This window comes from Pteronotus mesoamericanus, unplaced genomic scaffold (assembly GCF_021234165.1).
Source record: "Pteronotus mesoamericanus isolate MK-2021 breed Mesoamerican mustached bat unplaced genomic scaffold, CSHL_Meso_final contig_657, whole genome shotgun sequence".
Taxonomy (NCBI): Eukaryota; Metazoa; Chordata; class Mammalia; order Chiroptera; family Mormoopidae; genus Pteronotus; species Pteronotus mesoamericanus.
This window is the reverse complement of record NW_026555229.1, coordinates 191825-219089: the sequence shown is the minus strand read 5'-3', so window position 1 is coordinate 219089 and position 27265 is coordinate 191825. Positions and strand designations below refer to the sequence as shown.

Sequence of the window (27265 nt, the reverse complement as noted above, 5' to 3'; positions counted from 1 at the left end):
CTCTCCACCACCCACAAAGCCATTTGCATTCACCATACGACTGTGCGTGGCCATAACCAGGTTCATCTCATTCCCCTGCTTTAACAGGTTGCTAGCTGACTGTTGCTTAATCTGTTAGGAGCCTTGGGTTCAGTCCTCTCTTTTGGATGTTTCCTTTTCAGACATGGATCCTACAAAAGTCTGCACCGGGAAGGGAGCCGTGACTCTCCGGGCCTCGTCCTCCTACAGGGACACCCCAAGCAGTAGCCCCGTGAGCCCTCAGGAAACCCCACAGCACGAAAGCAAACCGGGTGAGCTTCCCCCTGCAACTAGGGGCAGGTATTCAGAGCCATGTGGGAAGGGCATGGATTCATCTGCTGCTTCTTGATTCTCCCAGGGGCCAGTGGGTCAGTCAGGTCCTTGTTCTATCTGTGATGGGTGGCGATCAGTGCCCTGAACTGACAGGTACTATTTGATTCAGGCAAAGGTGCAGCAGCAACCACCACTTTATTTTAGCTTTTGACTGAACAGGTGAGCAGAAACCTTGTTACAGAGCTGGTGGCTTTGCAGACTGGGATGATAACACAAAGATGGCTTGGGGGCAGGAGGAGGGAGTGGTGAGATGCACTAGTGGTTGGGTGTCTCTGAGGGCCAGGCAGGGCTGGGGCTGGGAGGAAGCCAGGGCACGCCGAGCTCTGCAGGCAGCCGACGGGCCTGGCTCCCCGGAAAGCAGAGGTGCGGCAGGCTCGGGCCTGGGGGAATAACCTGGCCGCTGAGAGGGCGCGATCAGGGTGCCGCTCCTCAGCCAGTGCAAACTAGGTGTAAAGGGAGACAAAAGAAGTCCGCCTGAAGCCCACCGCACACCCTGACCCCTCCCTTGGGAAGCCTGGGTGTCTAGAGCATGGTGGTTTGCTGAGGTTTAGACCTGGGACCTTGGAACCTGATAGATCTGTGTTCAAGTCCTTCACCATCTCTTGGCTGTGCAACCTTGGATGAGATATTTAGTCTCTCAGCCCTAGTAATCTCACCTGTAGAATGGGGTTGATGAGACCACTTGCCTCACAGCATTGCTGTGAGAATGAAATGCGGAAAGTGTTTTGTATCACACCTGGTGGCATGGAACGAGCTGCATTTGTTGCAACAGCAGAGTCAGGCGTGGGCCCCTAGTGTACTACCTTGAGTGGTGCTTCCTGACCTTGCGTAAGTCACAGCTTTGGAACACATTTAAAGCCTGAGGGGTCTTGGGTGAGATGGCTTCCAAGCTGGTTCCAAAATGCTCCATAATCTTGGAAGGCATGATTGTATTGGCCCATCTGGAGAGGGCTTTCTACAGCCCAAGTGTCCTGGGAGCTGAGAAATGCTGACCTAGAGGTTCCACAGGCACTGCTAGTATAGGGTGGGACCGCCCCTCTTCACTCTGTAGGGCAGTGAGTGGTTCTTACACTTGGGCTGCATCAGAATCACCTGGAATGAAAACACAGGTTGCTGGGCCTGCAGGTCAGAGCTTTAGAATTTATGGTTCCCACTTGTCGATCTGCGGCAGGGTCCGAGGCTGTGCCCTTCTGACAGGTTCCCAGGTCATACTGATGCTGCTGGTCCAAGGACTATTTGAGAACTACTGCTACAGAGGGGAGTTTCTTTCCTGAAGGACGGCAACAAAGGGAGAAAAGGAACTGGGGTGACGACTACTCCCTTGGGACCAGAGAGGGAAGGAAGTGGGGCCTGAGATCTTTTTGGTACCGTGGGGAACGGTGTGCTATGATAAGAGGGAATTATGTAGGATGGCAATGGTCAGTGCCCAGCGCCCTGGGAACTGACTTTCTTTGTGTCCCAGTCACCTGCAACAGGTGCCAAGGCAGATGTCCAAGGATGGGGCCAGGACTTGGGCACAAGCCCCATTCTGGTCATGCCAGTCCCTGTGGAGAGCTTCTTTCCCCTCGGCTTAGGGGAGACGTGGGTGGCCTCCAGCACTAAAACTCGAAAGTCACTTCTTGGACCTAGATTTCTGAGCTCACACCTGACTCTTGCCCTACTGCCATTTGCCATTTTCATCTCCCGGAAAGGGGGCACCAAGCAGCTAAGGCAAAATAATTTCTTACTAAAACAAGTCTAACTACTCTTCAGGCCTAACTCGGAATATCCAGCTCCAAAGCTGGAGCATGTTTGGGGAAGAGAGAATTTCATGTGATAGTTAAAGAGAAAAAACCATCCTGCCGCTGAATGGCCCAATAAAATGACCTATCAATCACATGGTCCTTTTACAGGTGGTGAATGAGAACGGGAGGAGAGGGAGCCTTGAGCTCCCCCTGGTGGGCATCGTGTGGCACTACCAGAGTGCAAATGCTACTCTATCCTGCTGTCCGTAGTGGGCTTTTGCCACAGTACTGTGCAGTTTTTTGAGGCACTTTAGAAAGCTTGTTCTGGTCCCCAAATCATTCTATATCTTATAAGTTTCCAACAACTAATTTGTGTGGAAAACATCATGTTTTAATATGCAAATACTCTGAAGAATTAGGGGATAGCTATCAGTCATTTGCACCTTACAATAAGTTAATCTTACTTTCAGCCTGGTAAATTGAGATCATGGAACCCAAATTATTCATTCAGACATTCACTTAGCATCATCTCTGTGCCAGGGACTAAGTGAGTCCCTGGGAATTGTGATGAGACGTGGGGAGAAGGGAGAGTAATTCTGGGTGCATTAGGTGAGGACAAAAAGGCAGTTTGTTGCCACAGGAGGGTCAGGCATGAGCCCTTGGTCCACTGCTGTGCTTTCTGACCATGGTTAAGTCACAGCTTTTAGGCACACATGAAGAATGAGGGACTTGGGCAAGGTGGTGTCCAAGCCATTCTAGTTCCAAAGGAACAAGCTTGGTTTGATTAGAGGGCAAAAGGCCCTTGTGTGCACAAGGGGCTGGGAATGAGTTAACACGGAGGGTGAGGTTCCAAGGATGTGACTCTAGTGATAGGACCTTCAGGATCTTGTCCTCGTACCCGGCTGCTCACTGACAACCCTGTTGGCTCTTCACTCTGGCCATGTCCTCCTGGCTCCCTGGTCCCCCGCCCCCATCCCTGCCCGCTCCCTCCATCAAGGCCTCTGGATGACAACCCCCTGGCCCGCACCAGTCTCCAGTCCTGTCCTGGTTCTGGCCGCCCCTGGGCCCAGACCTGCCTCGTGAAAACAGTTTTCAGCAATATTGTCAGGCAGCCATGCCCAGCCTGGACTGGGAGCATTTCTCCGCCCGATGTCTCACAGACAGCAGTGTCTGTCCAGCTCCCTCCCGCATCAGCGGGGCCAGTGCCTGTTCCCTGTCTGCTCTGTCTGCCCTGCCTCTGCCTCGCTCCCTGCCTTTACCACCTTCTTCCATTCCTATAGGTCTCCAAGCTGCCCATGGACTGGAAGCTCCAGCCTCCCACACTGCCCAGCACCTGTGTCTTGATTTCTTTCCTTAAATGGGCCTTTGACACCCACATTTCAGAGACACTTCCATTTCAGAGACACCCCCTCTATCCAACCCTCTCATCCTGGGAGACATGGTCTTGTTCTTGAGTCATGCAGTCCTCTGTCGAGGCTCCGCTCTGCCACTCTACTATCTTTGTGATACGGGCAAATTACTCAACCTTAGAGAGCTTCAATTTTCTCTTTTATAAAATGGGAATGATCTTAGTAGAGTTGTTGGGATTCAATGAGCTCTTTCCAACATTTCACACGGAGCCAGGCATGCAGTATGGTAACCATTCTAGTTACTGTAGACCAGGAGGTCCCCTAAAGGCTTCCAGTACTTTCAGTCAGAGGCCCTGAGGGCCTGGGCCTGGCGTAGTGGCAGCAGGAATGAAGAGCAGAGGCCAAGGGTGAGTGGACTCGGGAGAGTGAAACAGCAGGGCCCTGTGCGGCTAGGAGCACAGGGGACAGGCTCTGTGCTGACCAGGAGAGTCCCTGGTACCTATGGCAATGAAGGGAGGTGAAGGAATGGTGGATTCCTTTTTATTTATTTATTTTTTTTGATGTGTTGAGTTTTTTGGCAAGGAAAGGACTTCTGGGAGGGAGTTTCTAATAGGCATTTGGAAACCTGGAGTCTAGGTGTGCATCTGGGAGACACCTGCATCCAAATGAATGTGGCGAGAGTGGAGCTGCTCTCTGAGTTTCAGTGGCTGATGGAGCTTCTGGAGTTGCCCGGTTTAAACCCAGTGTCCAGACTCCTGCTCTCAAGTGGTAGCTTGCCTCTGGGTCCCTGGCCATGGCTTCCTGACCAACCTCTAATCTCTGACTGTGAACCTTGGTTTTTGGAATAGAACCATCTGGAAAGAACTACAGTAATCTTAGTGCTGACTCCCTGCCCCTAGGAGAGGTGTTACCTTATCCTCGCTTCCTGATACCACTGCTTGGCCAGGTCTGGGTGTTGGCCTGTTGGCTCAGAGTGACTGCACCCGTGTCCCCAGGTCGGGTGTTTCTACTCCAGAGGAGACAGGGAGCCTGGGCTGGTGGTGGGTGTGATACCAAGCTTTCTGGCTGGTATAGCCCGAAGACCATCAATCCTTGTATTTTGACTCATAAACTCAAATCCTGCCCATCTCTTTTGTTAATTTTGTTAATCCTGTGCCAGTTGGCTCCACTCCTTCTGCCTGATTCTTGAGGACCAAGTTAGCTTTGGACGTAAAGATTCTTGGGCCTGCAGTCAGCTCATTTCTTTTAGTTTGAGTCTCACATTTGCGCTCCAGAAATGGCAGGAGCAAAAAAGATGTCATGAGAAAATTAACATGGGGAGAGTGAAAGACACTCCTTACCCCCATTAACTCAGAGTCCTTTTTTTGAGCCCATGTGTGAGAGTTGGAGCCAACTGAGAAAATGGAGGGAAAACGCCCTGTAAGAGAATACCTTCGCTTCTGACGCCAGCTGCAAGTTTAGGGGATTCCCCAAGCCATCCTCAATTTTGATAATCTGCTAGAAGGACTGAAAGAGCTCTTTGAAAGCTATTATACTCATGGTTATAGTTTATTACAGATTAAAATCAGCCAGGAGGAGAATCACAGTTTCCAGTATCCTCTCCTGTGGATTCAGGACAGATACCATATTTTGCCTTGTATAATGTGTACATTTTTGCCCAGATTTTTGAGGGAAAAATAAGGATGAGCGTTAGGCATGGGCAGTATTAATTCCATATCTACATAAAGGTTTTTAACTCTTTTATTTGTGTTTATGCATTAAAAGTGTAACTCTAGAAAGCAATAATGATATCTGTATGCAAAATAGTACCCAGGAATACAATAATCAGTTTTATATATAAACAAAAAAATTGAATTAAATTAAAATGAAAGTTTTTTCCTGAAAGTTTGGGCCGAAAACGTGAGTGCATATTATATGCAGGAGCTCATTATACACAGCAAAATACAGTAGTTCCTAACATTTAGATGTTACAATTGCTCATACTATTCCAACCAGGAAGCTCACTTGAGCCACTGTGTCCAGGGTTTTTATTGAGACTCCATTACATAGGCATTACCCACTGCCCATGTGGCTGATACCTTAAAGCACATTATTGGTGTGGCACAGAGACATGCCTATCAGGGTGACATTCCAGGGCTTTAGAGGTTGACTCCTAGAAGCCAGAGGGCAAGGCCAGACACCTTTTTGAGTAAGGCTAAGTTCTTTACTGCACAGCATGAATAAAAAATACACCAATAAAAGAGTTTTAAAACACTCCTAGAGCCACTTTTAACACCTCTCCCCTGTTGGACATTCTACCAGAACACATCAATTCTCTCAGAGAAAGTTATCCTAATATTCCAAGAAGAAACTGATTAGCAAGACAATTTAGAACAGACCAAAATGACATAAGCACGAAGGAGATACAAGAAAATATCAGGAGACTGTGGCCTCAGGCCAAAAAAGGTGGCATGTAAAGAAGAGACGGAGAAAAAGATAAGACAAAAGAAATTCTATTTCTCATGGGAAGGCTTGGGTCTCTTCAGGGCTGCAGAACCTACCCAAGATCCGACTTTCCAAGGCCTCGTCCCCCTGGAGAGCTCTGAGGGTGACGTTTATGATAAGCATTTTGACAGTCTCGTCACCAAAAGTTAATAATTAATGACTATGTATATAAAATTTCACATGCTGTTTCAGGCATATAGTGACCCTGGGTGGCTACCAACCTTCAAAGTTGAGAAGACTAGGTAACAGATGAAGGGTGATAAAATGTTAGAAATACAGCCCTCCTTTAAAGGAAGAGAGGAATGCTTAGAAGGATCCTGGGGACTAATAAGGGCTGGGTAAGGGGAACAGTTTTAATGACTTGGAATTAGAAGAAAAAGTGGGTTGACCCCTAAGGATATTATGTTCTTGAAGCTATTTATCAAATAGCAGATGTCAGTAACTCTAATTTATTTCTATGTCTGGGGAATTTTTTTCTTCTTATGCTTTGGATTCCTAGTTTTCTAAGTACATACTTTATGCCAGACATTGCCCTTGGATCCTCATGACTCCAAAGAGGAAGATAATATCTCTTTTACAAATGAGGCTAAGTCATTTGCGGCAGAATATGCAGTTAGCAAGATAGTCAGGACTCAAATTTGGCAATCTGGTGCCGACATGGTAGTCCCTTTATGATGCCTAGACCTTTGGAGGGACAGACTCATCTCATATCCGTTTGCCAATGTCACCTAAGTAGAACCAACCCAGCTGAGAACCAAAGAGGGAGCAAAACAAGGTGCCCCAAAATCTGTGTACAAAGCTCACATCCTTTATTTGAATAGTCCTTTACCCAGAACCTATTGGCATTTTAGTGTATTTGTAAATCTAATAGATTTGATAGAAGGATTTGACAAAGGTGAATTAGAAATAACTTAGAAAGGGGAAGAGGGAGAACGATTGTCACAACATGTCACCTGGTGTTTCAGGGCTGGCTAAGTGTGAGGGAACTCTGGGCCCAGGGTCCTGGATGGATGCCACAGAGAGTGTTGAAAATGGTCACTTTGAGGATACGTCATATACCTGATCTCTGCATCTTCAGCAACCTGTGAGGTGTCTGTGGAGTAAGGATTATGTTTTATAGATGACGCAAGGGAAGTTTAGGGTGATGAACAGCTTGCCCGTGGTGACCCAAGCTGTCCATTGCAGCAATGCGAATAAAAGTCAAATCCTATAAATGTCCTGACTTACAAGGTTGGGAAGAGAAGACAAACACCTATGCATTGTCCCTAAGGGAAGGGCAGAAATGTAACAGACTACCTGCTAAAGGAATATACAGCTGAAACATGTAAAAACTCTGACATAGAGGGGGAAAAAATAAGCAAAAATAGATACAGTTAGTTTTCTGGAATAAGGATATTTTCATGTACTGCTTATATCAGTGGTTCTCAGAGTGTGGGCTATGGATCATCAGCCTTAGCATCGTCTGGGAACATGTTAAAAAGGCACCTTTTCGGACCTACCCTCTTATCACTGAGTCAGGAGAACCTCGGGGATCAAGCCCAGCAGTCTGTTTTCACAAGCCTTCCCTGTGCTTCTGTGGCAACTCTGACACCTGGTGGCTTCCACCTCTTCCCTGAGATGTAGGCTCTACTTAGTGGCCAATGGTGGCTGCGGATGGTGGACAGGGCACCAGTACATCACCCTGGAGACCTGGGCTGACTGCTTTGTCGTTACCTGGCTAGGTGACTTTGGGCAAGTTGGTTAGCCTTTCTGTTTCCTCATCCATGAGGTAAAATGATTACCAACATCACAGACGTGTGCGCCCTCAATGAAATACTAAATTGGAGCAAAAAAATAAGTGCACGCCTGGCACTTAAAAAGGTGTTCCATAAGTATTTGTAAATCTCAGCTTGACATCTGGAAGGCCCTTCTCTAGCCCTTGAGGGATGCACATTGAAATGGAGCCTTGGACTGTGAGAGCTGTGGTGTTACTCCCTCATTATCCTTATATAGGGTAAGACAAGAGCCGGCACCCAGGGAGAAGGAAGTTAAGGGATTGGCTACCTCAGGGGTTGGCAAACTTGATCCATGGGCCAGATGCGGCCATGCCTATTTTTGCACAGCTCATGAACTATGGATGATTTTTATTTTTTTAAATGGTCGAAGGGAAAATCAAAACAATGTTACATGCCACATGAGAATTCTCTGAAATTTGAATTCGTGTCCCTAAATAAAGGTGTATTGGAACATAGCCACACTCATTCATATACATATCGTCTATGTCTGCTCTTGTGCTGCAGCGGAAGAGTTGACTAGTCACCACTGAGACCATATGGCCCACGGAACCTAAAATATTTACTGTCTGGCTCATTATAGAAGAAGCTTGCCGGCCCCTGGGCTAGATGGAGGGTAGAGAGTGGAGGCAAGAGATGCTACAGAAGATGATAAGAGCAGACATTTACTGAGCTCTGCCAGGCACTGGGCTAGGTGTTTCTTATGCGTCATATCATTTAATTCTTATAACAACACTTATGAAGCAGGCATCCCATTATCCCCAGTCTTTGGATGGAGAAGATGAGGCTTATAACTTGCTCAGGGACACAGAGCCCATAGATGGTGGAGCCAGGATTTGAATTGAGGTCCACCTGCCTTCCCAGCCAAGCTAATAACCGTTGTGCTCTGTTGCTTCGCGGTGTTAAGTGGGTCTGAAAGGCATCAGGCAGCAGCTGAGAAGACAGGGTGATAACCGGCTGAAGGGAAACAAGGGTGCCTTGTTGTGTGATGAAAACTCAGAAAGGGGTGATTAGATTTTAAATGTTTATGTGGCTCATTTAACGGAAAGAAGAAAAGCAGCCGGGGAGAAAAAAGTTCTTACCGCAGCAGATACCTCTGGGCTGAAATCATGTTCTCTCACTAGCCCAGCACCAAGACCGACGGAAAAAGTGCTTATCTCTTTCTCCCTCTCCTGGGTCTGTTAATTAGCCCAGTCTGCTAATGAGGAGGGGTCATTCTGAGCCTGCACCGGGCGTGAAGAAGGGGAATGAGAGTGAGTGAGTAGGCACCGGACAGTGAAGTTCTGTTGCCTTTTAGTCTGTAAAATAAGAATGTCAAGGAACAATTGTTTCTTCATCACTGTGAATGTGAGCCTTGTGTTTTCAAAGGTCAGCGCCTGTGAGCACATCAGGGTTTGGAGTGGGTTCCTATGGTAATTAGGCCATCGTGACTGAGGGCATTTTGTGTCAGGCAGCGGGGTGCTGGATTTGCGTCTTTCTGTGCGGCGCATGCTTGTTTCCTGCAAATGTAACCATTGCTGTCCCCCCTTCTTTTTCTTGTTTTCATCCTTTCTGCACCACACATAGGTCTGGAGTCAGAGGACCCCTCCGCAGGTATGGTTTCCCTTGCATTCTTCCTGACCCTGCCTTCCAGGAGGGACCCTTCAGTTAGAGGGGAGTCAGGGAGTGTTCCTTGGGAGTGAGAGTTTTTGTTTTCTTTTTTCTGTCTCAGATGAGTGGAGGCCTTCTTCCAATGCTGATGCCAATGGAAACGCCCAACCCTCTTCACTCGCTGCCAAGGGCTACAGAAGTGTGCACCCCAACCTTCCTTCCGACAAGCCCCAGGTAGGCAAGTGCCCCAGGGCGGGGTGGGGACTGCTGAGCGGCACCTGTTCTTAAGCTGTTCTGCTTTAGTTCATGCTTCTAGCTTGCTCAGTTGGATAATGGGCTGGGCTTAGAGTTGTGTTGTTGACCAACTGTGGAAAAGCTCTGCAGGAACCAGAGTTTAGGAGAAGCTGGGGTTGGTTGAGGGAGGCAGAGGCACAGGATGAGTGTGTACACGGGATGGCATGTACCAGGGTATTGGAAGTATAGGCCCCGTGTTTGATTATTTTAAGGTGTGTTTAGGAATGTTCTGGAGCAGGGAATCCATTTGGCCTTGGATAGTGGGGAAAAGTTCTGAGCCTGTCTGTTAAAAACTCTATTTAGAGTGTAACATACAAGAGGAGAGTGCACTCCTGTGTTTATTCCATTAATTTGCTGCAATTGGGTCTGTAAGAGGCCCAGCAGCTCTGTCTTTTCAGATTAGGGTCGGGCAGCTGTGGCCAGACCCTTATCCCGTGGCCCAGGGGCAGGCAGCTGGAGAGGGAATGGCAGTACAGTGGAGCTTAAACTGCCTAGCCCTACCTTGCAAAAAAGAAAAAGAAAAGAAAACACAAAAAAACCAAGGTGTACAATTTGGAGTAGGGATCAATGTGCTTCAGTCTTTCCCCCTGGATTGTTTTCCTGACCTTTCGTCCCTCGCCCGCCCCGTGGCTACTTTGCCATTTTGACGAAAGGAGTGGACCATGTTTTCATTCAGGCATTCTATGAAGCGTGTTCACGTGGAGGGAACACAGCCACAGAACAGGGCAGTTCTTTCTTTTAAAGGAAGCTCTGCTGCCCAACATGTGCTGCAGAAATGTGTTCCTTGTGTGGTCCGCTTCCCTGTGCCTGCTTTCTCTCAGGGTGCTCCCAGAACTCACCAGGAGCCCTGGAACTCTGCACTTCCCTCCTGGTTCCCACACTCCTTCTCCAGTGGTCCTCTGGTGCCTTTTCCTGAGGACATAAAATTGCGTCGGCCCCTGGAGTGAAACCAAGTCAGAGATAACATTCTCCTTCCTCTCTGCAGACCCTTGTCTCCCCACACTTAGAGTTGGTTGCTTAATTGTCCACCTGGTGTGCTGAGCCACACCACTAAGCTTTCCCGCCCCACCAGGGCTTGCCTCTCTTAGGTATGGCCATGTGCACCCAGGGCCCCTGCTTAGAACCAGGAGCTGTGAATGCACCTCCTGAAGTCTCCATCAGACGGGGGGACTTGGGAGGTCAGTTGTCTAGTGAATGACTTGCCATGGGTTTCCCTGGCTAAGACCTTCCCCGGTGTACGAGTGCGCTGCCTGGGGCAGACAGGCTTCCTTCTCAGCTGTCTCAAGAGTGGGTACAACTGGCTCTGTCCAGGTTGGGAAGCAGTGCTGATTCATTCAAGGCGCATGTGAAAGTACAACCTCTTCCACTATCAGTGACTTAGCTCAGGGGTAGCTCGCTAATTCCTTTTGGCTTTTGAAACAGCTCTTCAAAAGACATGATTTTAAAAGCATGTGAAGTAAATAAAAATTACACACATTTATTAACTGCAGGTTGATTGAGCACATGTTGTGTTCAGATTACTGGGTTAAACATTGCCCTTGAGGAGTTAATAGGGCAAGCCTTATCATAAGTGTAACATCCTTGAATATCTCCTATGAATAGTGTATTTTCTTGCTATCACTATCCAGACATTTCCTTTTAATGAGGTATCTTAAAGGGAACCTAGTAAATTGGTGCTATAGGATTTAATTCTGTATATTCAGTGTAAAATTGCCCACCCAAATTTCAAGAACCTTTTGGCCATGTATTACCTCTTGAATTTGTCAAGTACAAAATTGACTTCATGTCTATATAGCCATTGCTGTAAGTACACACTGGCTTAGGGAAAGCCAAGATGGGCTGGGCCGGGGAAAGCCCTGGCTTGGTGTCAACTAAAGAAAGCTCTCATATCCCTACAGACTTGGCATCTCCTCAGATGGACTGAGTTGGGGTCCATGAGACACATGGGTTGGGCATGGGGGGTACTGTCCCTGATGTTCCCGTAGGTGCCTTTCCTCCTGCCAGCCTGGACCTGCTGCCCTGCTCTCTGACAGAGACAGGGAGCCAGGGCTGCCCTCTCTGACACTGTCGTCATGTGGGTGTCCCCAGCGGAGGTGGGTATTGGTAGTTTCCAGAACTGTGTAAACTAGGAACATATCAGACTCTTCCAAGCAGCCCCATTTTTTTCACTGCCTCACCTTCTAATAAGAGAAATGAAATTTCATCAGTAGCCTTTTGGGGAGGATGCATGCTACTCCTGTGGCTCCTACAGTGTTTACATGAAACGGAAAGCAGTTCCTTCCATGTAAAGGGACTGCGCCTATCCAGTCCCTTCTCTAGGGCTACAAGAAGTCCCAGGACAGGAAGACCTTTGGCTCTGCGTGCGTTGTCAACACTCTGGGGAAGCGTCCCCTCTGCAGGGTCAAAGCCCTGGGAAGGCTCGCGCCTGATGTAATGCAGCTGTGGCACCATATATGGCCACAGCCAAATTAAGTTAAAAGCTTATTGAAATTGATTTCTATCTTTGGACAAGAAAGAATCACATGTGAGACACTCGAGCGCAAAGTAAAAGTAAATCTGAGCCTAATTCAAAATCGTCTTTCACTTACTTCCTTAGACAACCATGATCAACTTACCCCACAGTCCCTTTGGTGCATGTTAGTTCAAGTGTTTTGTTTCTAGAGAGCATCATTCAGTCTATAAAAATGCCCCAACCTCCATCCTACGTTTCCTGAAACCAAGTGAGTGTATCTGGAAGGTGTTGCTCCCGGTTACTACTGAAGAGGGGCTGCTCTTGTTGTCTTTTTGGCTGGTACTTACGGCCACATTCCACTGGCACTGTCATGGGTACCCTGAGGGAAGGATAGGCATCAGGTTAACCCAGGTACCCGGATAGTTTCTTCTCTATCCAGGTTACTTGAAAACTGAGTTTGTTAAGGGATCGGTTGTTTACTGTTTCTGGGTTGATATTCTAATCCAGACTTACAAAACTTTTTTATTTTCCACTTAATTACTCATGCTAACATCCCTTCCCCCTTGCCACCTGCACTCCACAAAAAAAAAAAAAGTAAAAAGCAGCCTCAAAATAGGCCTTGCACCCTCCCAGTTTTTGGTCACAACCCATTTGCCAGATTTTGACCAAACTCTAATACATCTCACCTGTGCCATTTGGTGGACGGTTCTGGTTTTCTTCTAGAATTGGGCTGTCTTTAAAGATAGGGGCCAGTGAATTAAACCCAGGTGTCTAAGCTCGGGATACTGTAGTAAAACATCATAGTTGGGTGGCTTAAACAACAGACAACTATTTCTCACAGTCCTGGAGGCTGGAATGTCCAAGATCAAGGCGCTGGCCAGTTTGACTCCTGGTTAGGGCTCTCTTCCTGGGTTGTAGATGGCTGCCTTCTCACAGTGTCCCCACATGGTAGAAAGAGAGCTCTGGTCACTTTCCTTTCTTATAAGAACACTAATCCACATCATGGGGCCCCACCTTCATGACCTTCTCTAACCCTAAGTGCCTCCCAAAGGCCCCCCGCTTTAAAAATAATTACTTGTGGTTAGGGGCTCAGTAAATGAATTTTGGGGGACACAGATATTCAGCTGCAACACTAGGAAAATAAACTTTGCTTATCTTGTGGTCTAATTCCCAGCTGACAGATGGCTTTCATGGAAATGAGGATCAGTCTGGAGATTTACCTCATTTCCTGACCTTCTCTCTGACTGAGACCCAAGGAGGAGTCATGTTGAGGAAGAGGGAATGAGTTGTGAACTACAGCTTTCTAGCTCTGAACTTGGAACCAGAGCTTTGGGCTTAAGCCAGGAGCGCTGGGGCTGACCACCTCCCTCCAGAATTCTCTGTGTCTCCTAGTGGGCTGGGTGGGAATGGGGAAAGGGCTAGAGTTTGATAAGCCAGGTACAATCTAATCTGGTAGGCCCATCCAGTGCTTTGTTGCCCAGTCCTTTTGTTCTGTGTACAACAAAAGTTGGAGGCTACATGCTTTTAATCTCATGCCTGTCTTCCTTCTAATAATTAGTTCCATCAGATTGTTTCCTCTGAGAAAAGAGCACAAGTGGATTCTAAGTCCTCAGCATTCTCTTCTTGGCGAGCTTTAATTTGCTATGCTTATGGAATTGCGCGCTAAAACCCAGTGACTCAATTAAGACATCTGTGTCCTGTGAGCATAAGGATGGCTCTCCCATTCCGCATTTCCTAAGGGAAAAGAAAGAAAGACACTCGAATGTTTCTGTAACTTCAGCTTTTAAAGCCAAAGGCATCAGAAGAAGAATCTTTGAGGACAAGAGGTGTAGAAAATTGGGGGCTTGGGGCTTCTTCCACTGACATGTCGCCCTTGGGCACCCTTCTTCAGTGAGGAGGCCTCAAAGGGTGCAGGTCAACAAAGGATTGGTGTCAAAATTGGCTCAGCACGTGGCTTCTCCCGAGCTGAGCTCAGCTTCCCTGGGATACAAGGGAGGGTCAGGCCTGCCTCTCCAGGTGAGTATGATTCAGGCATCGACTTTACCCAGAAAAGAAATGTAGACTCCATGAGGAGTCTTAAGTTGAGGATTTGCTTTAAAACATGTCTAGAATTGTTTTTTCTTCCGATCGTGTTATGCTGCTATTTCTAATGGTCATCCTTCTTTCCATTCCCCTCCTCTCTCTCTTTTTGCCCTGTCTTGACATTGTGTCTTGAAAATAATACTAAAGGTTCCCTCTCCCCCACGCCCACCTCTTCCTAAAGAGGGCCGCTTTGCATGGCAGCCGCCTGCCCTCCACAGTACCTACAAGGACTCGCTCTACCGGAGCTCACCAAAGCCTTACGCCCCACCCGGCACCCCCAGCCAGCAGAACCCTTCACCCCCCCAGCCTGTGTCTGTGGCCCTGGCAGACAGATCAGCTCCCAAAGGTGCGGTGTGCCCTGGGCCCTCGCTTCCGGGTTCCACGTTCCCCCGTGCTTCATCCCATCCCCAGCGCCAATGTGCAGCCACCGGGACAGTTTATAGTGGGAATGTGAGCTCTAACCCACGTCATAAGGCAGTTGGGAATAAAAAGGTCAGCAGCTTATATGTACCCTGTTTATCCAATAACGTTGGCCCGGTGGCATCAGAAAGCCTCTCTCGTGTTGCACGTGACCCAGCCAAAGGCACTCGAGCACCGGCTCCCAGCATTGTCTCCTGCACAGCCGGCACGGGAAAGCCACCCTCTGCTCCTCCTCACCCTCCCAAGCTATTCTTTGACCCCCACAAAGATGCCGTTAACCATGGCGGGAGTCCTTCCCTGGGGACTCGGCCTTCGTTCCCAGACGCAGTGGGACCACCAGTGCTAGGCCCCCAGGTTACCTCTGATCCCGAAAACCGGAGGAGAAAAGAACCTTACCTTTTGCAGCCGTGTTATCCAGCCAAGGCAAGAAATTAGGAATGTTTGTGTGTCTTCTACTCCGTCTCTTTTGAAACTCACGTGAGAGCTCGTTTGTTTTCCGGGCTGCCCTGCCCTCCCTTTCCTCGGTAACACTGCTGCAGCTTGAATCCCGAATTCTTCTCTCTAAACATCTCTGCACAGTCTTCTCTGTCTCCCTCTCTCTTTCCTGTAAATATGTAAGTATGCCAGAGCGTGGAATACGTAGACTAATACTCCGGTGAGAGATAGAGTGTTTACGTTTTATACAAAGATGCCACAGAAATTGTATTCCCAAGCTTTCAGGCTCCGCAAGAAGCTTTGGGGGTTAAACACAGCCTGCCTGCCTGTTGTCTCTCTTTCTCTCTCATAAAGTGTTAAAAGGATTCAAAAATAGATGGATGGAAAGTAGACTTGGATGGGGTTCCCTCTGTGTCATAGGGTGTCAGGAGGCCAACTGGCTAGCACTGACTGTCTCATGCACTCTGCAGAAAGGGCACCGATTAAATAGTTCTCAGAGTACATCATTGCATGTCCACTCTCAACTGTTTAAATATGGAATTCCTTCTCCCTGCTGCCATACCCCTTTACGTAACGACCCCCTTATTTCCCACAGGATGCCACTTCCTCCAGCCCAGGCCAGCCTGAGGTTATAGTTGTCCCTCTCTACCTGGTTAATACTGACAGAGGGCAAGAAGGCACTGCCAGACCTCCAGCATCTCTGGGGCCACTGGGCCCCCCAGTCCCGGCCACCGCCCCTGCCGGCTCACCTCTGACCTTCCCGACTCTAGATGATTTCATTCCCCCTCATCTGCAGAGGCGGCCCCACCACAGCCCGCCGGCCAGCGCTCCTGGCCCCCACCCCCCCGTTAGCCAGACACCTCCATCCTTCTCACCACCACCTCCGCTGGTCCCCCCGGTTCCGGAGGGCCTGCACCGAGCCTCGGAGCCTGACCTCACGGGAGCTGTTTCAAGTACCGTAAGCTCGCTGGGATCCCTTCCTCACGGCTTTCCTGAATGTCTGCTCCCGGCAGTAAAAACCCCTTTCTCACTGAAGTACTAAGTTCCGAGAGAAGTGCTGGCTGCCGCTCTGCTTGCGGGATGACTGGAACCGTGTTTGCTCTCCCCAGAGTGCATGCCTCCCGTGTGTGTCCCTGGGCTCTCCTCACTGTCCTGTTCGGAATGCTCGTCTTCCTGAGAGACCTTTGTTTTCCCTCAGAGAAAACAACCTTGGTGGCCTTGCCTCGGGCTGGCTCTGCTCGCCACAGGCCAGGCAGATGCAAAGCTGAGAGCTGAGGAAAGCCGAAGAAGTGCATGGAAAAGCCAACTGCAGTTTCTCCACCAGGGAGCAGGCGTGGAAGAGATTCACTCTTGTGTTGATTTAGCAGAGTAAACAAACTCTTTTCTGCACAGCAATGTCAAGGACTAGGTTAAAAAAAAAAAAAAGAGGTGCATGTGATTGAGAAAATGGGTATAAAAGCCTTGTACAGATGTTAGGACTGTTTCCTCAAAAGGCAAAAAATTGCTGGGGCCCCTGAGTAGTGGCTCCCAGGGCCTTTGTGGCAAAACAGGGCCTCACTGGTCATGAAGTTAAAGGGCCCTGATGCTCCAAGTCCATTCCTGTGAGAGGGCAGGTTGTACCCCCATTGTAGGTGGGAAAGTCTAGGTGCTTCAGAGAAAGGCTTAATCAAAGTCCTCAGTCTGTTCTCTTAGGAGCCCTGGGGATCGAGAGACTGAAAGGAGCTCAGTGTGAGTTGTAAAGTGAGGTGCATGGATCTACGTTCAGGGCTGTGGGGAGCCGTGGACCTGAGTATGTGAAGGTTTCGGCTATGGTCCTGGGCACAGAGAGAGCAGCACCCAATAAATGTTAGCTACGTTGCTGAGGACTTGCCCCAGCGAGTGGGACCAGAGTGCCTCAAAATAAGGAACTGGCTAATGAACAATCACTGAGTCCCCACCAGGTCCTAGGCATTCGTCCAGATCCTCCGTGTACAACCATGAAAGAGGCGCAGCCACTGCTCTCAGTATTTATCTGAGTGATGTTCCCATGCTCAGTGTACATGGGATCATCTGAGCGGCAGGAAAACTCATTTAAATTGGCAACTCCAGTTCATACTCCTGGAGTTTGTATTGTGTGGGTCTGAGGAGGGACCAAGGACTCAGGCCACTTGGTAATGTGCATCCTGGGAGAGTCTGGGATCCTGATGCTGAGGGTGCACGGGCCACATTTTGAGATCCCGGGTCACGCAATTGGCCGATGGAGCTAAACATTCACTGACATCCCTTTGCCTAAAGAGGTATGTCTGCAAAATGGGCTCAAATGGCTCGTTAAACTGAAAAAAGTTATACAGAAAGCAGGAGGGAAACTTTTTTAGGGGTCACTTTTAAGAGAAACTATAGTGAGATTCAGACCGAGAGCTGGGAATGGTGACATCCTGGGCTGGGGCCTCTTCTCAAAACTGCAGGTGCAGCACAGAGCAGTTAGGCCAGGACCCTGCCAAACATGGCCCAGGGCTTGGATGTCCCTGCTTCGAGCTTTACAGCTCTGCCCTGTTGCAGGAAAGTGCTAGATTGTTCCCCGATGCACTCACCTCACCCTAGCTCAACTTATGGGTGACTTTAGAAGCTGCCCTTGTTTTGGAGGAAGCAGGTATTCTTCCCTTGGGCACAGGATGTTTCTCCAGAGCAGCATGTGAAGCGGGTCTTACTTTCAGTGTGCTACTATACATTGTGAGCAGTTTTGTTGTGCACCGTTTACTTTACCATTTGCGTGGATCTAGGTTCTCATGCTGAATTTGTTTCAGGTGTGCCAGGACAGATTTGTTGGGACAGTGTCCTCAATTTCTCAAACCCGACTGATCAGTCTGGTATAGGCTTCCCAGGAGGCTTCAGTTGGCCTGATAACTTCTAGTTTGGCCCCAAGGTAACAAAGTAAGAGGTGAACAAGGAACCTTCCTGGGTTCCCCAACTGAATGAGAACTGTCAAGAAGTGTAGATCCCCTGGGCATGGTGGCCAAACCACAAGTTGGCATCTGCTCTGTCTGCAGCTATTTGACAGTAAGAGGGAAGCAGAAAATTCATGTGAATTTGCCCAGGTTTTTTAGTCAGTAACCATTTTTGTAAAGTCCCAGAAATAAGACTTGGGCCACAAAGTACATTTTATAAAATGCTCAGTGCTCACACGAGTCTTCCAGGCTTCGGAGGCAGTATTTATACTTTAAAAGGCTGCGTGCCTGACGTTTTGTGTTTCTTGGCTGCATCATGGCAGTGTTCTCACTGATAGGCCATTTATCTGCATTACATCACTTGGGAAATAGATTAAGACAGGGCAATTGTATTCCCACTTTACAAATGAAAAATTGGGATGAAGCACTTTCGTACAAGATCATATTGTGCCTCCTGGGTCTTGGGGAAGAGCTGTATTCACTAACCTGAGCTGCCACTCATAAGTAACAGCTGCAACATTAGGGCACTTTCAGAAGTGTTGGACTGACCAAGCCCATGTTTTTTAGGGAGCTGGTCCTACTATGTGTCAGGAGCTGTCCCAGGTCCTGACACTCACTTCCTCTCTTGGTGGGCATGTGTTCTCTCGAACTTTTGTTCTTTTGAACAAAAGTTGTTCAGAAACACCTTTGCTGGTAGGTGGAGCCTGCCATTCCTGTGACATTTACTGAACACCTGCTGTCTGTAGGCACTGTGCTAGGGTGGGGAGGGGGTGGGGGTGGGGCGAGGAGGAAGGGAGGCAAGGCTCTTGCGTGCACTGCAAGCACTTACAGAGCGATGATCTCTGATGGAGCATATGAATTGCTTGTGTGCCGTACTTTATATGGAGAGTAAAAAAGGCTTGTTCTTCAAACACTTTAAGAATGATATTCTGGTGTTAGGGTCTATAAATTCTAAAATAGAAACGTTGCAAAATTTATAGGTGTGATAGAGGAAACTGTCTACATATCCTTGCTATATTTTGAGGTCTTATTCCCTGTCTTTAAAACAGACTGGCATTATTCCCATCATGCAGATTATAATGTTAGTATGTAGTAATAATTTTATGGGTATTTCTGGCAGACACCCACAGGTTTTTAAAAGTCAGGATTTTCACAACTCTTTACTTCAGAGATCTTTGTCACTCGATATTGGAGTGAAAAAATATCCCAGTAGGACAGGATACTATCCGAGTCTCAGAAACAAGTGCTAGTAAGGTTTTTCAGCGATGTGGATGATAAGAATAGCTTTCCAAGAGTACCCATACTTAACTCTTTCTCTTCTTACATCTATGGCTTCCTGTCCTCACATTGTCTCATGTTTCTTTAAACAAGCATACTAAACTTTCCTGATTTTTCCCAATTAAACCGGCTCTCGTTCTGGGGTCGCATTTGGAATTGCATGAGTTTTGCATGTTTTTTCTACTTTGATTTGAATTTGCTCTTTCAGTAACTGGATTGATCCACATTTATTACCAGGTGAAAATAATGAATGATGTTGCTGAGCCTTTTGGTAACGTTACCTTCCCTCTCTCCCCTTACTAATACCAACAAAGAGAATAAGCATTCCAGATTAAGCTTCTAACTGTAATTAATGATGTCTCATTGATTACATTTCTTTTTATAATTAAGGTCCCTGTAAAGCTTTATGTTTCTTTTTAAAAAGCATTAATGCTCAGTTTCAAGTACTGAAAGTTACAATGTTTGTTTTCTTTCCAGGACTCCAGTCCTCTGCTAAATGAAGCTTCTTCATCACGCGCTGGCGCCGAGTCCCACACCTTTGCACCAGTTCGCAAGCCGTCATCGGCCTACCCCTCCACGACAATTGTCAACCCCACTATCGTGCTCTTGCAGCACAACAGAGGTAAGGGAGCCTCGCCGCGCACCTCTCCCTCGGCTCCCTGTTCTGTGACACCTGGGTCAGTAGTTCTGCCTTTCCGCAGGAATTTTCACAAATCTCACTCTTCCCCGAGGCCACCTGCCCCAGTTTAGTCCCACAATCCACAAAGTAGTTCATAGCAGACAGCCCCCTGGCTCAGGGTGATGTCAGGTGTCGGAACCCGTAAGCTGGTGTAGTGCATGTCCCACGCCTTGGATGTTCATGATGTCTTCAGATGTTGGCACCAGAAAGATAGAAAAGGCAGAAAGAAAAAAATCCGTGCCCCTTAATTCCTCATGGTGAGAAATCTAAACAGAGCTTTGTTTAGAAAATCTAGGTACATTAATACCTCTTTTCAGTAGTGTCCTAAATCATTTAGTTCTTTGACATCATGATTTTTCTAGAAAGCAAAATTTTGAGTGCCAAAATTATTAAAAGAAAACATAGTGGATGGAGTATTTTCTAAAATGTAAAACATGTTTTTGTACCTCTAAAACAGAGGCTGTTGAACTTTTTCTAAGTGACTCACCAGCCTCCATCCTTGCCAGCAGCTATTACACTGAGCTACCTTTCAGCGCACCCTCTGGGGACTGGAGTGGCCGCTTGCCCCTTTGGCTCCACGGCCCCAGGCGGCCCAGCTGAGGGACTCTGTGTTGGTTTTCTATGGTTCCTCTGACTGCTTCCTCCTCTTCTCTGCAGGGGCATCTCAGGTGAAGCAGAAGTGCTTTTAGGTAATCATTGCATATGCTGACCCTTCTGCTTTAAAATTCTAGAAGACGATCCTAAAACCCAATGTTTTGTTTTTGGAATTCAATAGAAGAATAAACTTCCCCTTCCCCAAAGGTCTTTCCAATGTCAAATGTAAAGTTTTCAAGCTTTCTGAGTTTCTGAGTGTAGAAAGGGCTTCTTCATCCGAATTTCAAAGAACGATAGAGGTTTAATTATTTTGTTTAGAACACAAAGCTCGGCACCAAATCTTCATTTTCTTGACTTCCTGCTTGCCTACTTCATAGCTTCCCTCCCCCCTCCCCCGCCTCTCCCTCTCTGCATTAACTTGGATGAGGATAGGGTTGAAGCCTATTTTTAATTGTTCTCCATATTAAATGGAGTTTTCTGTTTCCTGCTTCCAACCTAAAAAACGGATGAATGGAACATTTTCTCTTACTTAAAATCTTCCCACTCAAATCTTAGTTATTTTAGTAATTTTATTTTTTTTCACTATGTGCATCTCCCATATTAATTTTTCACCCATGAATCTGTGTTCTTCAAAATAAAAAAGGGTCCCAACCCCCAGACTAAATTATGTAAGATCCCATTCTCCTCTCAGCAATAGCTTTCTCTGCCCAGAAAGTGTCCACAATGTACCACAAAGTGAAATTTGGGTTCTCTATGAACTTCTTTATGACTCATCTTTTTAAAAAATCCAGTCAAACAGAAGCAAGTTAGTTCCCAGAAGGAAAAGCAGTTTCTCTAAAAATGGGATTCATTCCCAAGGCAACTTGGTTTTTGGGAAATGCCAAGTATAATGTCAGCTAGTTCTGCCAAGTCCCTCTGATGACACCTAGTGAGACATCTTTGGGCCCAGAAATGCCAATAGTTCCTTTTTGTTTCTTCCCTGAACAAACAGGTTCTTCTTATTTGCCCAATGCCTTTGGCACTTACTTTTCTCCTTTGTCAAAGCCCTGCCCTTGGGTTTAAAAATGAGAATTGTGCAGCCTGAACCGCACATCCTTCAAAAAAAAAAATACAAGTACATTCGTTTTTTTCGAATTAAAAGAAGCTTCCCATGAAGAGCAAACCATATGTTCCCCAAGGAGGAGGGGCAGGAAGAGCCAAGGAGAATGGAAGCGCCTCGCTGGTCGTCAGTGGGGCTTAGGTCACGCGTTTCTGGCTTGGCTTTGCAACTGACCCAGCCTGGTGGCTCTGCTTTACCTCACAGTAATTCCCGTAAAAACCATTTCTTAACTGTCACAAAGTCTCCTGAGGGAATGATAACTTTACTCCGCTTCTGGAATTCTAGTTGAGTCATCCTAAAAAAGGTTCCCTTTGTTCCTGCCCAGACTGGCCCAGGGCACAGTGTGACGATCACCCCGTCTCCGGCAGCCAGCTCCCTTTACTGCAAACACATGGAGCAGCACCGCGTGTCCGGCCTGGCTCTGAAGGTCACACACAACGCGGCCCTTGCTCCTCGCTCCTGAGTTTTCACGTTACACGTGTCCGAGGGCAGATTGCTTATGAATGGTCTGGTAGGAGGACTTGAGTCAGAAAACTTTCAGGACTGAAAGAGATGCATGGGTCCCCTGGCTCAGCTTCTGCATTCATTGATTGATTGACTGATTTTAGAGAAAGAGGAGACCCATTGATTTGTTGTTTCACTTACGTATGCATTCATTTGCCCATTCTTGTATGTACCCTGACCAGAGATCGAACCCACAGCCTTGGTGTGTCAGGATGATGCTCCGACCAACTGAGCTACCTGGCCAGGGCAGAGCCTCTTGGTCTTTAGAGTGCCTACAGCCTTGGGGGTCTTCTGAACTTGCAGATTCAGATTCAGGCAGTCCAAGGCGGGGCTGAGATCCTGCATTTTTCATAAACTCATGGGGCGTGTTGGTGTTGTTGGTCCACGGGCCACATTGGAAAGCAAGAGCTCAATGGTTCCCAGACTTCTGTTGTATGAAACAGTCTGGGGACCACACCCGGATTGCTAATTTCTAACTTTGCTAAATAACACTCCTGAAAAACAATTGCTATTATCAACATCACATGTCATTCCAAGAAAGAAAGGCCGTTTCACACCTCAGAAGCAGGAATAACATTATGGTTTAAATTGAATACATTTGCTTTTGCCTGCTGGAAGGAAGACCTTGCCCTTGGCTTGCCTACTTCCAAACCAGTGAAGACCAGAGTTTGGGATCCATGGATCCACTGAGCACTTTGAACAGATGAGAAAACTAAGGGGGAGACTGAGGAAATAGATGTTCCACGTTGCTGGCAAAGCGGAGCCTTGCACTCTGCTGGGCCCCTGTTGACCAGCCAGCATGAGTGAGCCTCGTCCACATGTTGGGGTGGACGGGCTACTTCCACCAGCCGGGAGCTCCCCTGCTACTCTGATTCCTTCTTGCCCGTACCAACTCCGGAGGGAGGGTGGGATGCGGCCAAGGGGAATGATGATAGCACCCGTGGGCTGGCAAGCATTCTATTTTTATCTATGTGGCTGCTTTATATTTAGCAGCTATGGAAGGTAGAGGTCATTTTTGTGCTTATGCCATAGCACGTACACACAGAACTCTCCAAAGGAGAGGTTGGCCTCCCCACCTCACGAGCGCCTAGGAGGGTGAGAAACCCATAGACCTCACTGTTAAGGGACAGGGGCCTGGCGATTAGAGCTGGAAAGAGCCCTGGAGTAGAAGATAAGGGGATTCCAGGTTTTAGACCCAGCTCTGGTGTTCAGCTTGGGTAGTTTGTAACCCTAACTGAGGGTGTCTCAACTACCCTGACCTACGCGCTACGGTGGTTGTGAAGATTAAAAGCATTAACCTGTGTGAAAGCTCTTAGACAATGTTTGGCATTTCACAAGCGCTCAGGAGATGGTAGCTGCCATGGTTATGATTATAATTCTTTTCCCTCAAAAGGTACCAAGACGGGGGTTGTGTGAGATTCTGCCCCCTTGGAACCAGTGGAGTTGGGGAGGGTCTCCTCCAGTGATCAGATTATCTTCAGATTAGATGTAAACAACCAGAAAACAGTGACAGTTCCCTGAGTCCCGGTGCAGATCTAGGGGCCCGGGGATAAGAGGTAACAGGAGCTATGCTAATCCCCCTGTATTCATGGGACACAAGATGTTTTGGCATCTAAGCCCAAAGGACAGCGAGGACCCAGATGTTGGGATCCTAACAAGTTATGCCAGGATGTCTCAGTTTTTAGCATGTCTCTGTAAATCTCACTGTGTTTTTTTTTTTTTTTTTTTTTTCTTTTTTTTAAATCACAGAACAGCAGAAACGACTCAGTAGCCTTTCAGGTAGGTAAGAAATATTTATTTACGTGTTAATACCTGTTCCTGTTAAAGCTGGCTTCTGGTCACCACCTGATGTTTAGTCAACACAGTCTTGTGAGCTCTTCTGATGTTCTGGGGACTCTGTTGCTGGACAGCAAGGGTGGTAACAACTGGCATGGTCCCTGCCCCCCTGCAGCTTGCAGGCTGGTGGGGGAGCACCAGACAGGTGGACCAAACTAGTAAACGTCTCCTGTGAACTGTGATGTGTGCCTTGGTGGGTAAAAACAAGATACTCTGATTAAAAAGAACAAGGAGATACATTTTAGATGGATGTGTTCACAGCAGGCCTTGCTGGAGAAGTCACCTTTCTATTGCTTCTATCTCTCTTCTGACACGTGACAGATTAGGGGCTGGGAAACAATGGGCAACTTCTTTTCATTGTGGGTTCCAAGCCCAGATGGTGGGATGATGGACACAGGCGAAGGTCTCCAGACCAGCAGTGCTCAGAAGAGGGCCTGAGAGCTCGGCTCCTTGAACTTGAGCTGGCATCAGAATCTCCTGGAGAGCCGGTCAAAGCTTAGGCCACACGTGCAGAGACTGAGATCGAATGGGTGTAGGGAAGAATTTGCGTTTCTAACCAGCCAGATGATGCTGGCGCTGCCCTCTGTACTGACCGCACTTAGGTAACAAGTTTCATCAAGAGCTAACTATGGTAGGGAATGATTACAAATACAAGCGGACACCTAGCCTCATTCCCAGATAACGTGTGCAGGACGGGGCTGTGTTGCCCATGGAGGCTGACACTGCGAGGAAACCCAGGAGTGGGAATGTTTAGCGCTTTCCTCATGGCTTTCTGTAGCCACTCAGCTTTGAGTTCTGATTCTGCTACTTACTAACATGTGGGCCGTAGGCAGGTTACTGATGATCTAAACTACAGATCCTTTTCTTAACTGTCAGATGTTCTGCTTATAAACAGCTTAGCGCTGAGCATTGGCATTCACAAAGTGCTTGATGGGTGTGAGTCCCTGCTTTCAGTAGGCGCCTCCATTGATTCACTTGTCATTTTTTTGAATGTCTACTTTGTGTTGAGCACAGAGCCAGGCTCCGGAGCCCTGCCAGGAAACTGTGCTGCCCTCGAGCAGCTGGCGTTGTGATGGTTTGTAACCTTGTGTTGGTCACAGACCCATGTGGGAAACTAGTGAAGGCAGTAAGTAGATTCATTCCCTAGAAAAAACCACATGTGTGGGAGCACATGCGGTGGTGGATGTGCAGAGACTCTTGAACTCCGGGGTTCGGAGCCCCTGGTTTGGTGGATAACAAAAGCCACCATTTTCTGAGCAGCTGCTCCGTGATTTCTGTGTCACTTCGTTGCATTGCTGTCCTTTTGATTCTTGGAAAGCCCAGGTGGGAAGGACATGGGGTTCTCACACCCTCTCAGCTTTATCAGGGCTTGGCTGTGGGACCAGGACAGGCTGTGGTTGAGCACAAAGTGCCCTTCGCTGCCCCCTCTGCAAGGGGTCACACACCAGCCCACTTCACCTGTGGCTCCAGCCCAGGTTGCTGAGAGCAGGGAGGCTTGGGAAGGGAGGTAGCCCTGTGAACTCCTCCCTGCCTTTGGGAGTTTGAAAGGAGCAGTGGAATAGATTTTTTGAAAAGGTGCCCCTACACACAAGTTAGACCCAGAGTCTGGTCCTGTCTCTTCCCTCTCTCTCACAGCTGTTTGTCCCTGAGTAAGTGACTTTACTTCTCTGAGCCAGTTTCCTCCTGTTGGAAGTAGGGATGACAGTCTTTGCTTCTGCCTCGAAGAGGTGTTGGAAGCAAGGGTCACCGTGCAACAGGAAGCTCCCAGCTGTGCGTTGCACACTGGAAAGTGCTGTGTCAGAGGCGGGGCTTCTCTCCCGTGCCTCCGGGCTCCCGCCACTCCCTCGGCTCTGAAAGAAGCCTCCTGCGCTGTCCTCTTTGGGTTTTGTGACAGATCCATTCATGTTTGATGGAGCAGCACATAAATAGCTCACTAAGTGTTAGTTTTTGTGTAAAAAGAAGCTCCATTTTGTTCAGAAAGCTCCTGCAGGAGAGAAGGCTGGCCGGGCTGGCCCTTCAGCCTGCGCCTGGGAGGGAGTGAGGCTCTGCCCGTCACACGTGTGGTGATGGGAATTGAAAGAGCCACCAGCTTCCCAACCCTGTAATCAATTTTTTTTAAGTCTCTGGGGCTTCATGCTTAGCAAGATTCCACTATGGGCAAGAGACCCACAGGGTGTTTGGCCTCATGAAGCTCATGGTCCCCTCAGGTGGGCAGACAGGACAAAAAGGGCTGGGACAGGGGCTGGCATGGGCCACGCCGCCCCCCTCCCCCCCCCAAGGGAGAAGTCAGCGCTGCTGTAGTCACAGGGCTTGGCGTGAAGAGAATGCGAATTTCCCCGCCCCCCAGGAATGCAGAGGCCCTGTCTCAGGCTGCCACTCCATCACTTACTTAGTGGCTCCTTCCGGGACCTTGCTTTTGAAAACAGTATCAGATTAGAAGGAAATGCTCCAGGATGTCATGTGAGGGGTCTGTATTGGTGCCTGGCGAGAAAGAGCAGCAAGCCCTCATTGTAACGCAGATGTCAAAAGGGTGGCCCGGTCACCTGTGTGGCCCAGTGAAGTGTCCCTTTGGGTTTTCCCTAGATAAAGAAACTGTTTCGCTTCAGGGGCTGCCGTTCAGCCGTCCGGGTATTGAAATCTACCCAATCATGAGTCGCATGGTCACACGCTTCTAAAGTAAGATACTTCAGGGCTAATTTTTGTAGCTCAAAAGGACTCTGGCAGCTTTGAAATAAATCCGTGGGCTGTCAGCTTGGGTTTTATAGTTAAGTGATTGTTGTTAGAGCCACCTGCCTTAAAAAATATTTTTAAAAATTCTCTGGACCCCAAAACCCTGAGAATGGCATAGCTGTGATCTTCCTCTTCTAAAGAAGAAGAGGAGTGTGAGCACCTCCCAACACCAGGTGAGGCAGAGCTCAAAGTCTTGATCACACTAAGGAGGGCCTTTCCCGTGGGAGGGGAATGCTCAGCAGAGCCATTTTAAGGGTGGACTCCGCTAACTTGAAAGCCCCCTGTGTGCTTCATGCTTCCTGACAAATCCTTGGCTCTTGTTGGAATTTCCAGGGAGCATGAGAACTCACCCCATGAAGCCAGTCTGGTGTTAACAGTCTTTAAAATTCATGGTGATGACTCCCAGGACCGGGTTTTTTGAAGGGCTTCCTGAGCTGAGTCTCCCACAGAATGTTTAGAAATTCTATGGCCACAGGATGAATCCTCATTTCAGATGTTAGTTTAAACTCTAGGCAGAGTCACCCCACTGAGCGGACTGTGACGGTCATGAAACATGAGAGTGCCCACGCCAGTGTTTCCCTACACCCCAACCCTCCTCCCTCCACACGTGGACATCTCCGACTTCTGCACAGCGTTGTAGGACCCTCGGGTCCCTCCTTTGTGCCGCA

General features: G+C 48.1%; 1 protein-coding gene across 31 annotated transcripts in view; it reads left to right on the top strand.

The window, feature by feature from the left end:
- The window catches only part of SORBS1 (sorbin and SH3 domain containing 1), a 128591-nt gene that overhangs the window by 21641 nt on the left and 79685 nt on the right, over positions 1–27265 (top strand). For 8 of the 31 annotated variants that reach the window (XM_054581270.1, XM_054581250.1, XM_054581252.1 and 5 more), the window contains 5 exons: positions 162–290; positions 9247–9273; positions 9392–9504; positions 19633–19777; positions 23781–23810. In XM_054581270.1, coding sequence (XP_054437245.1) covers positions 162–290; positions 9247–9273; positions 9392–9504; positions 19633–19777; positions 23781–23810 — 444 coding nt within the window. Of the gene's footprint in view, positions 1–161; positions 291–9246; positions 9274–9391; positions 9505–14245; positions 14942–15548; positions 15912–19632; positions 19778–23780; positions 23811–27265 lie in introns of all 31 variants that reach the window. The other 23 variants (XM_054581245.1, XM_054581246.1, XM_054581271.1 and 20 more) reach the window with 5 other exon arrangements.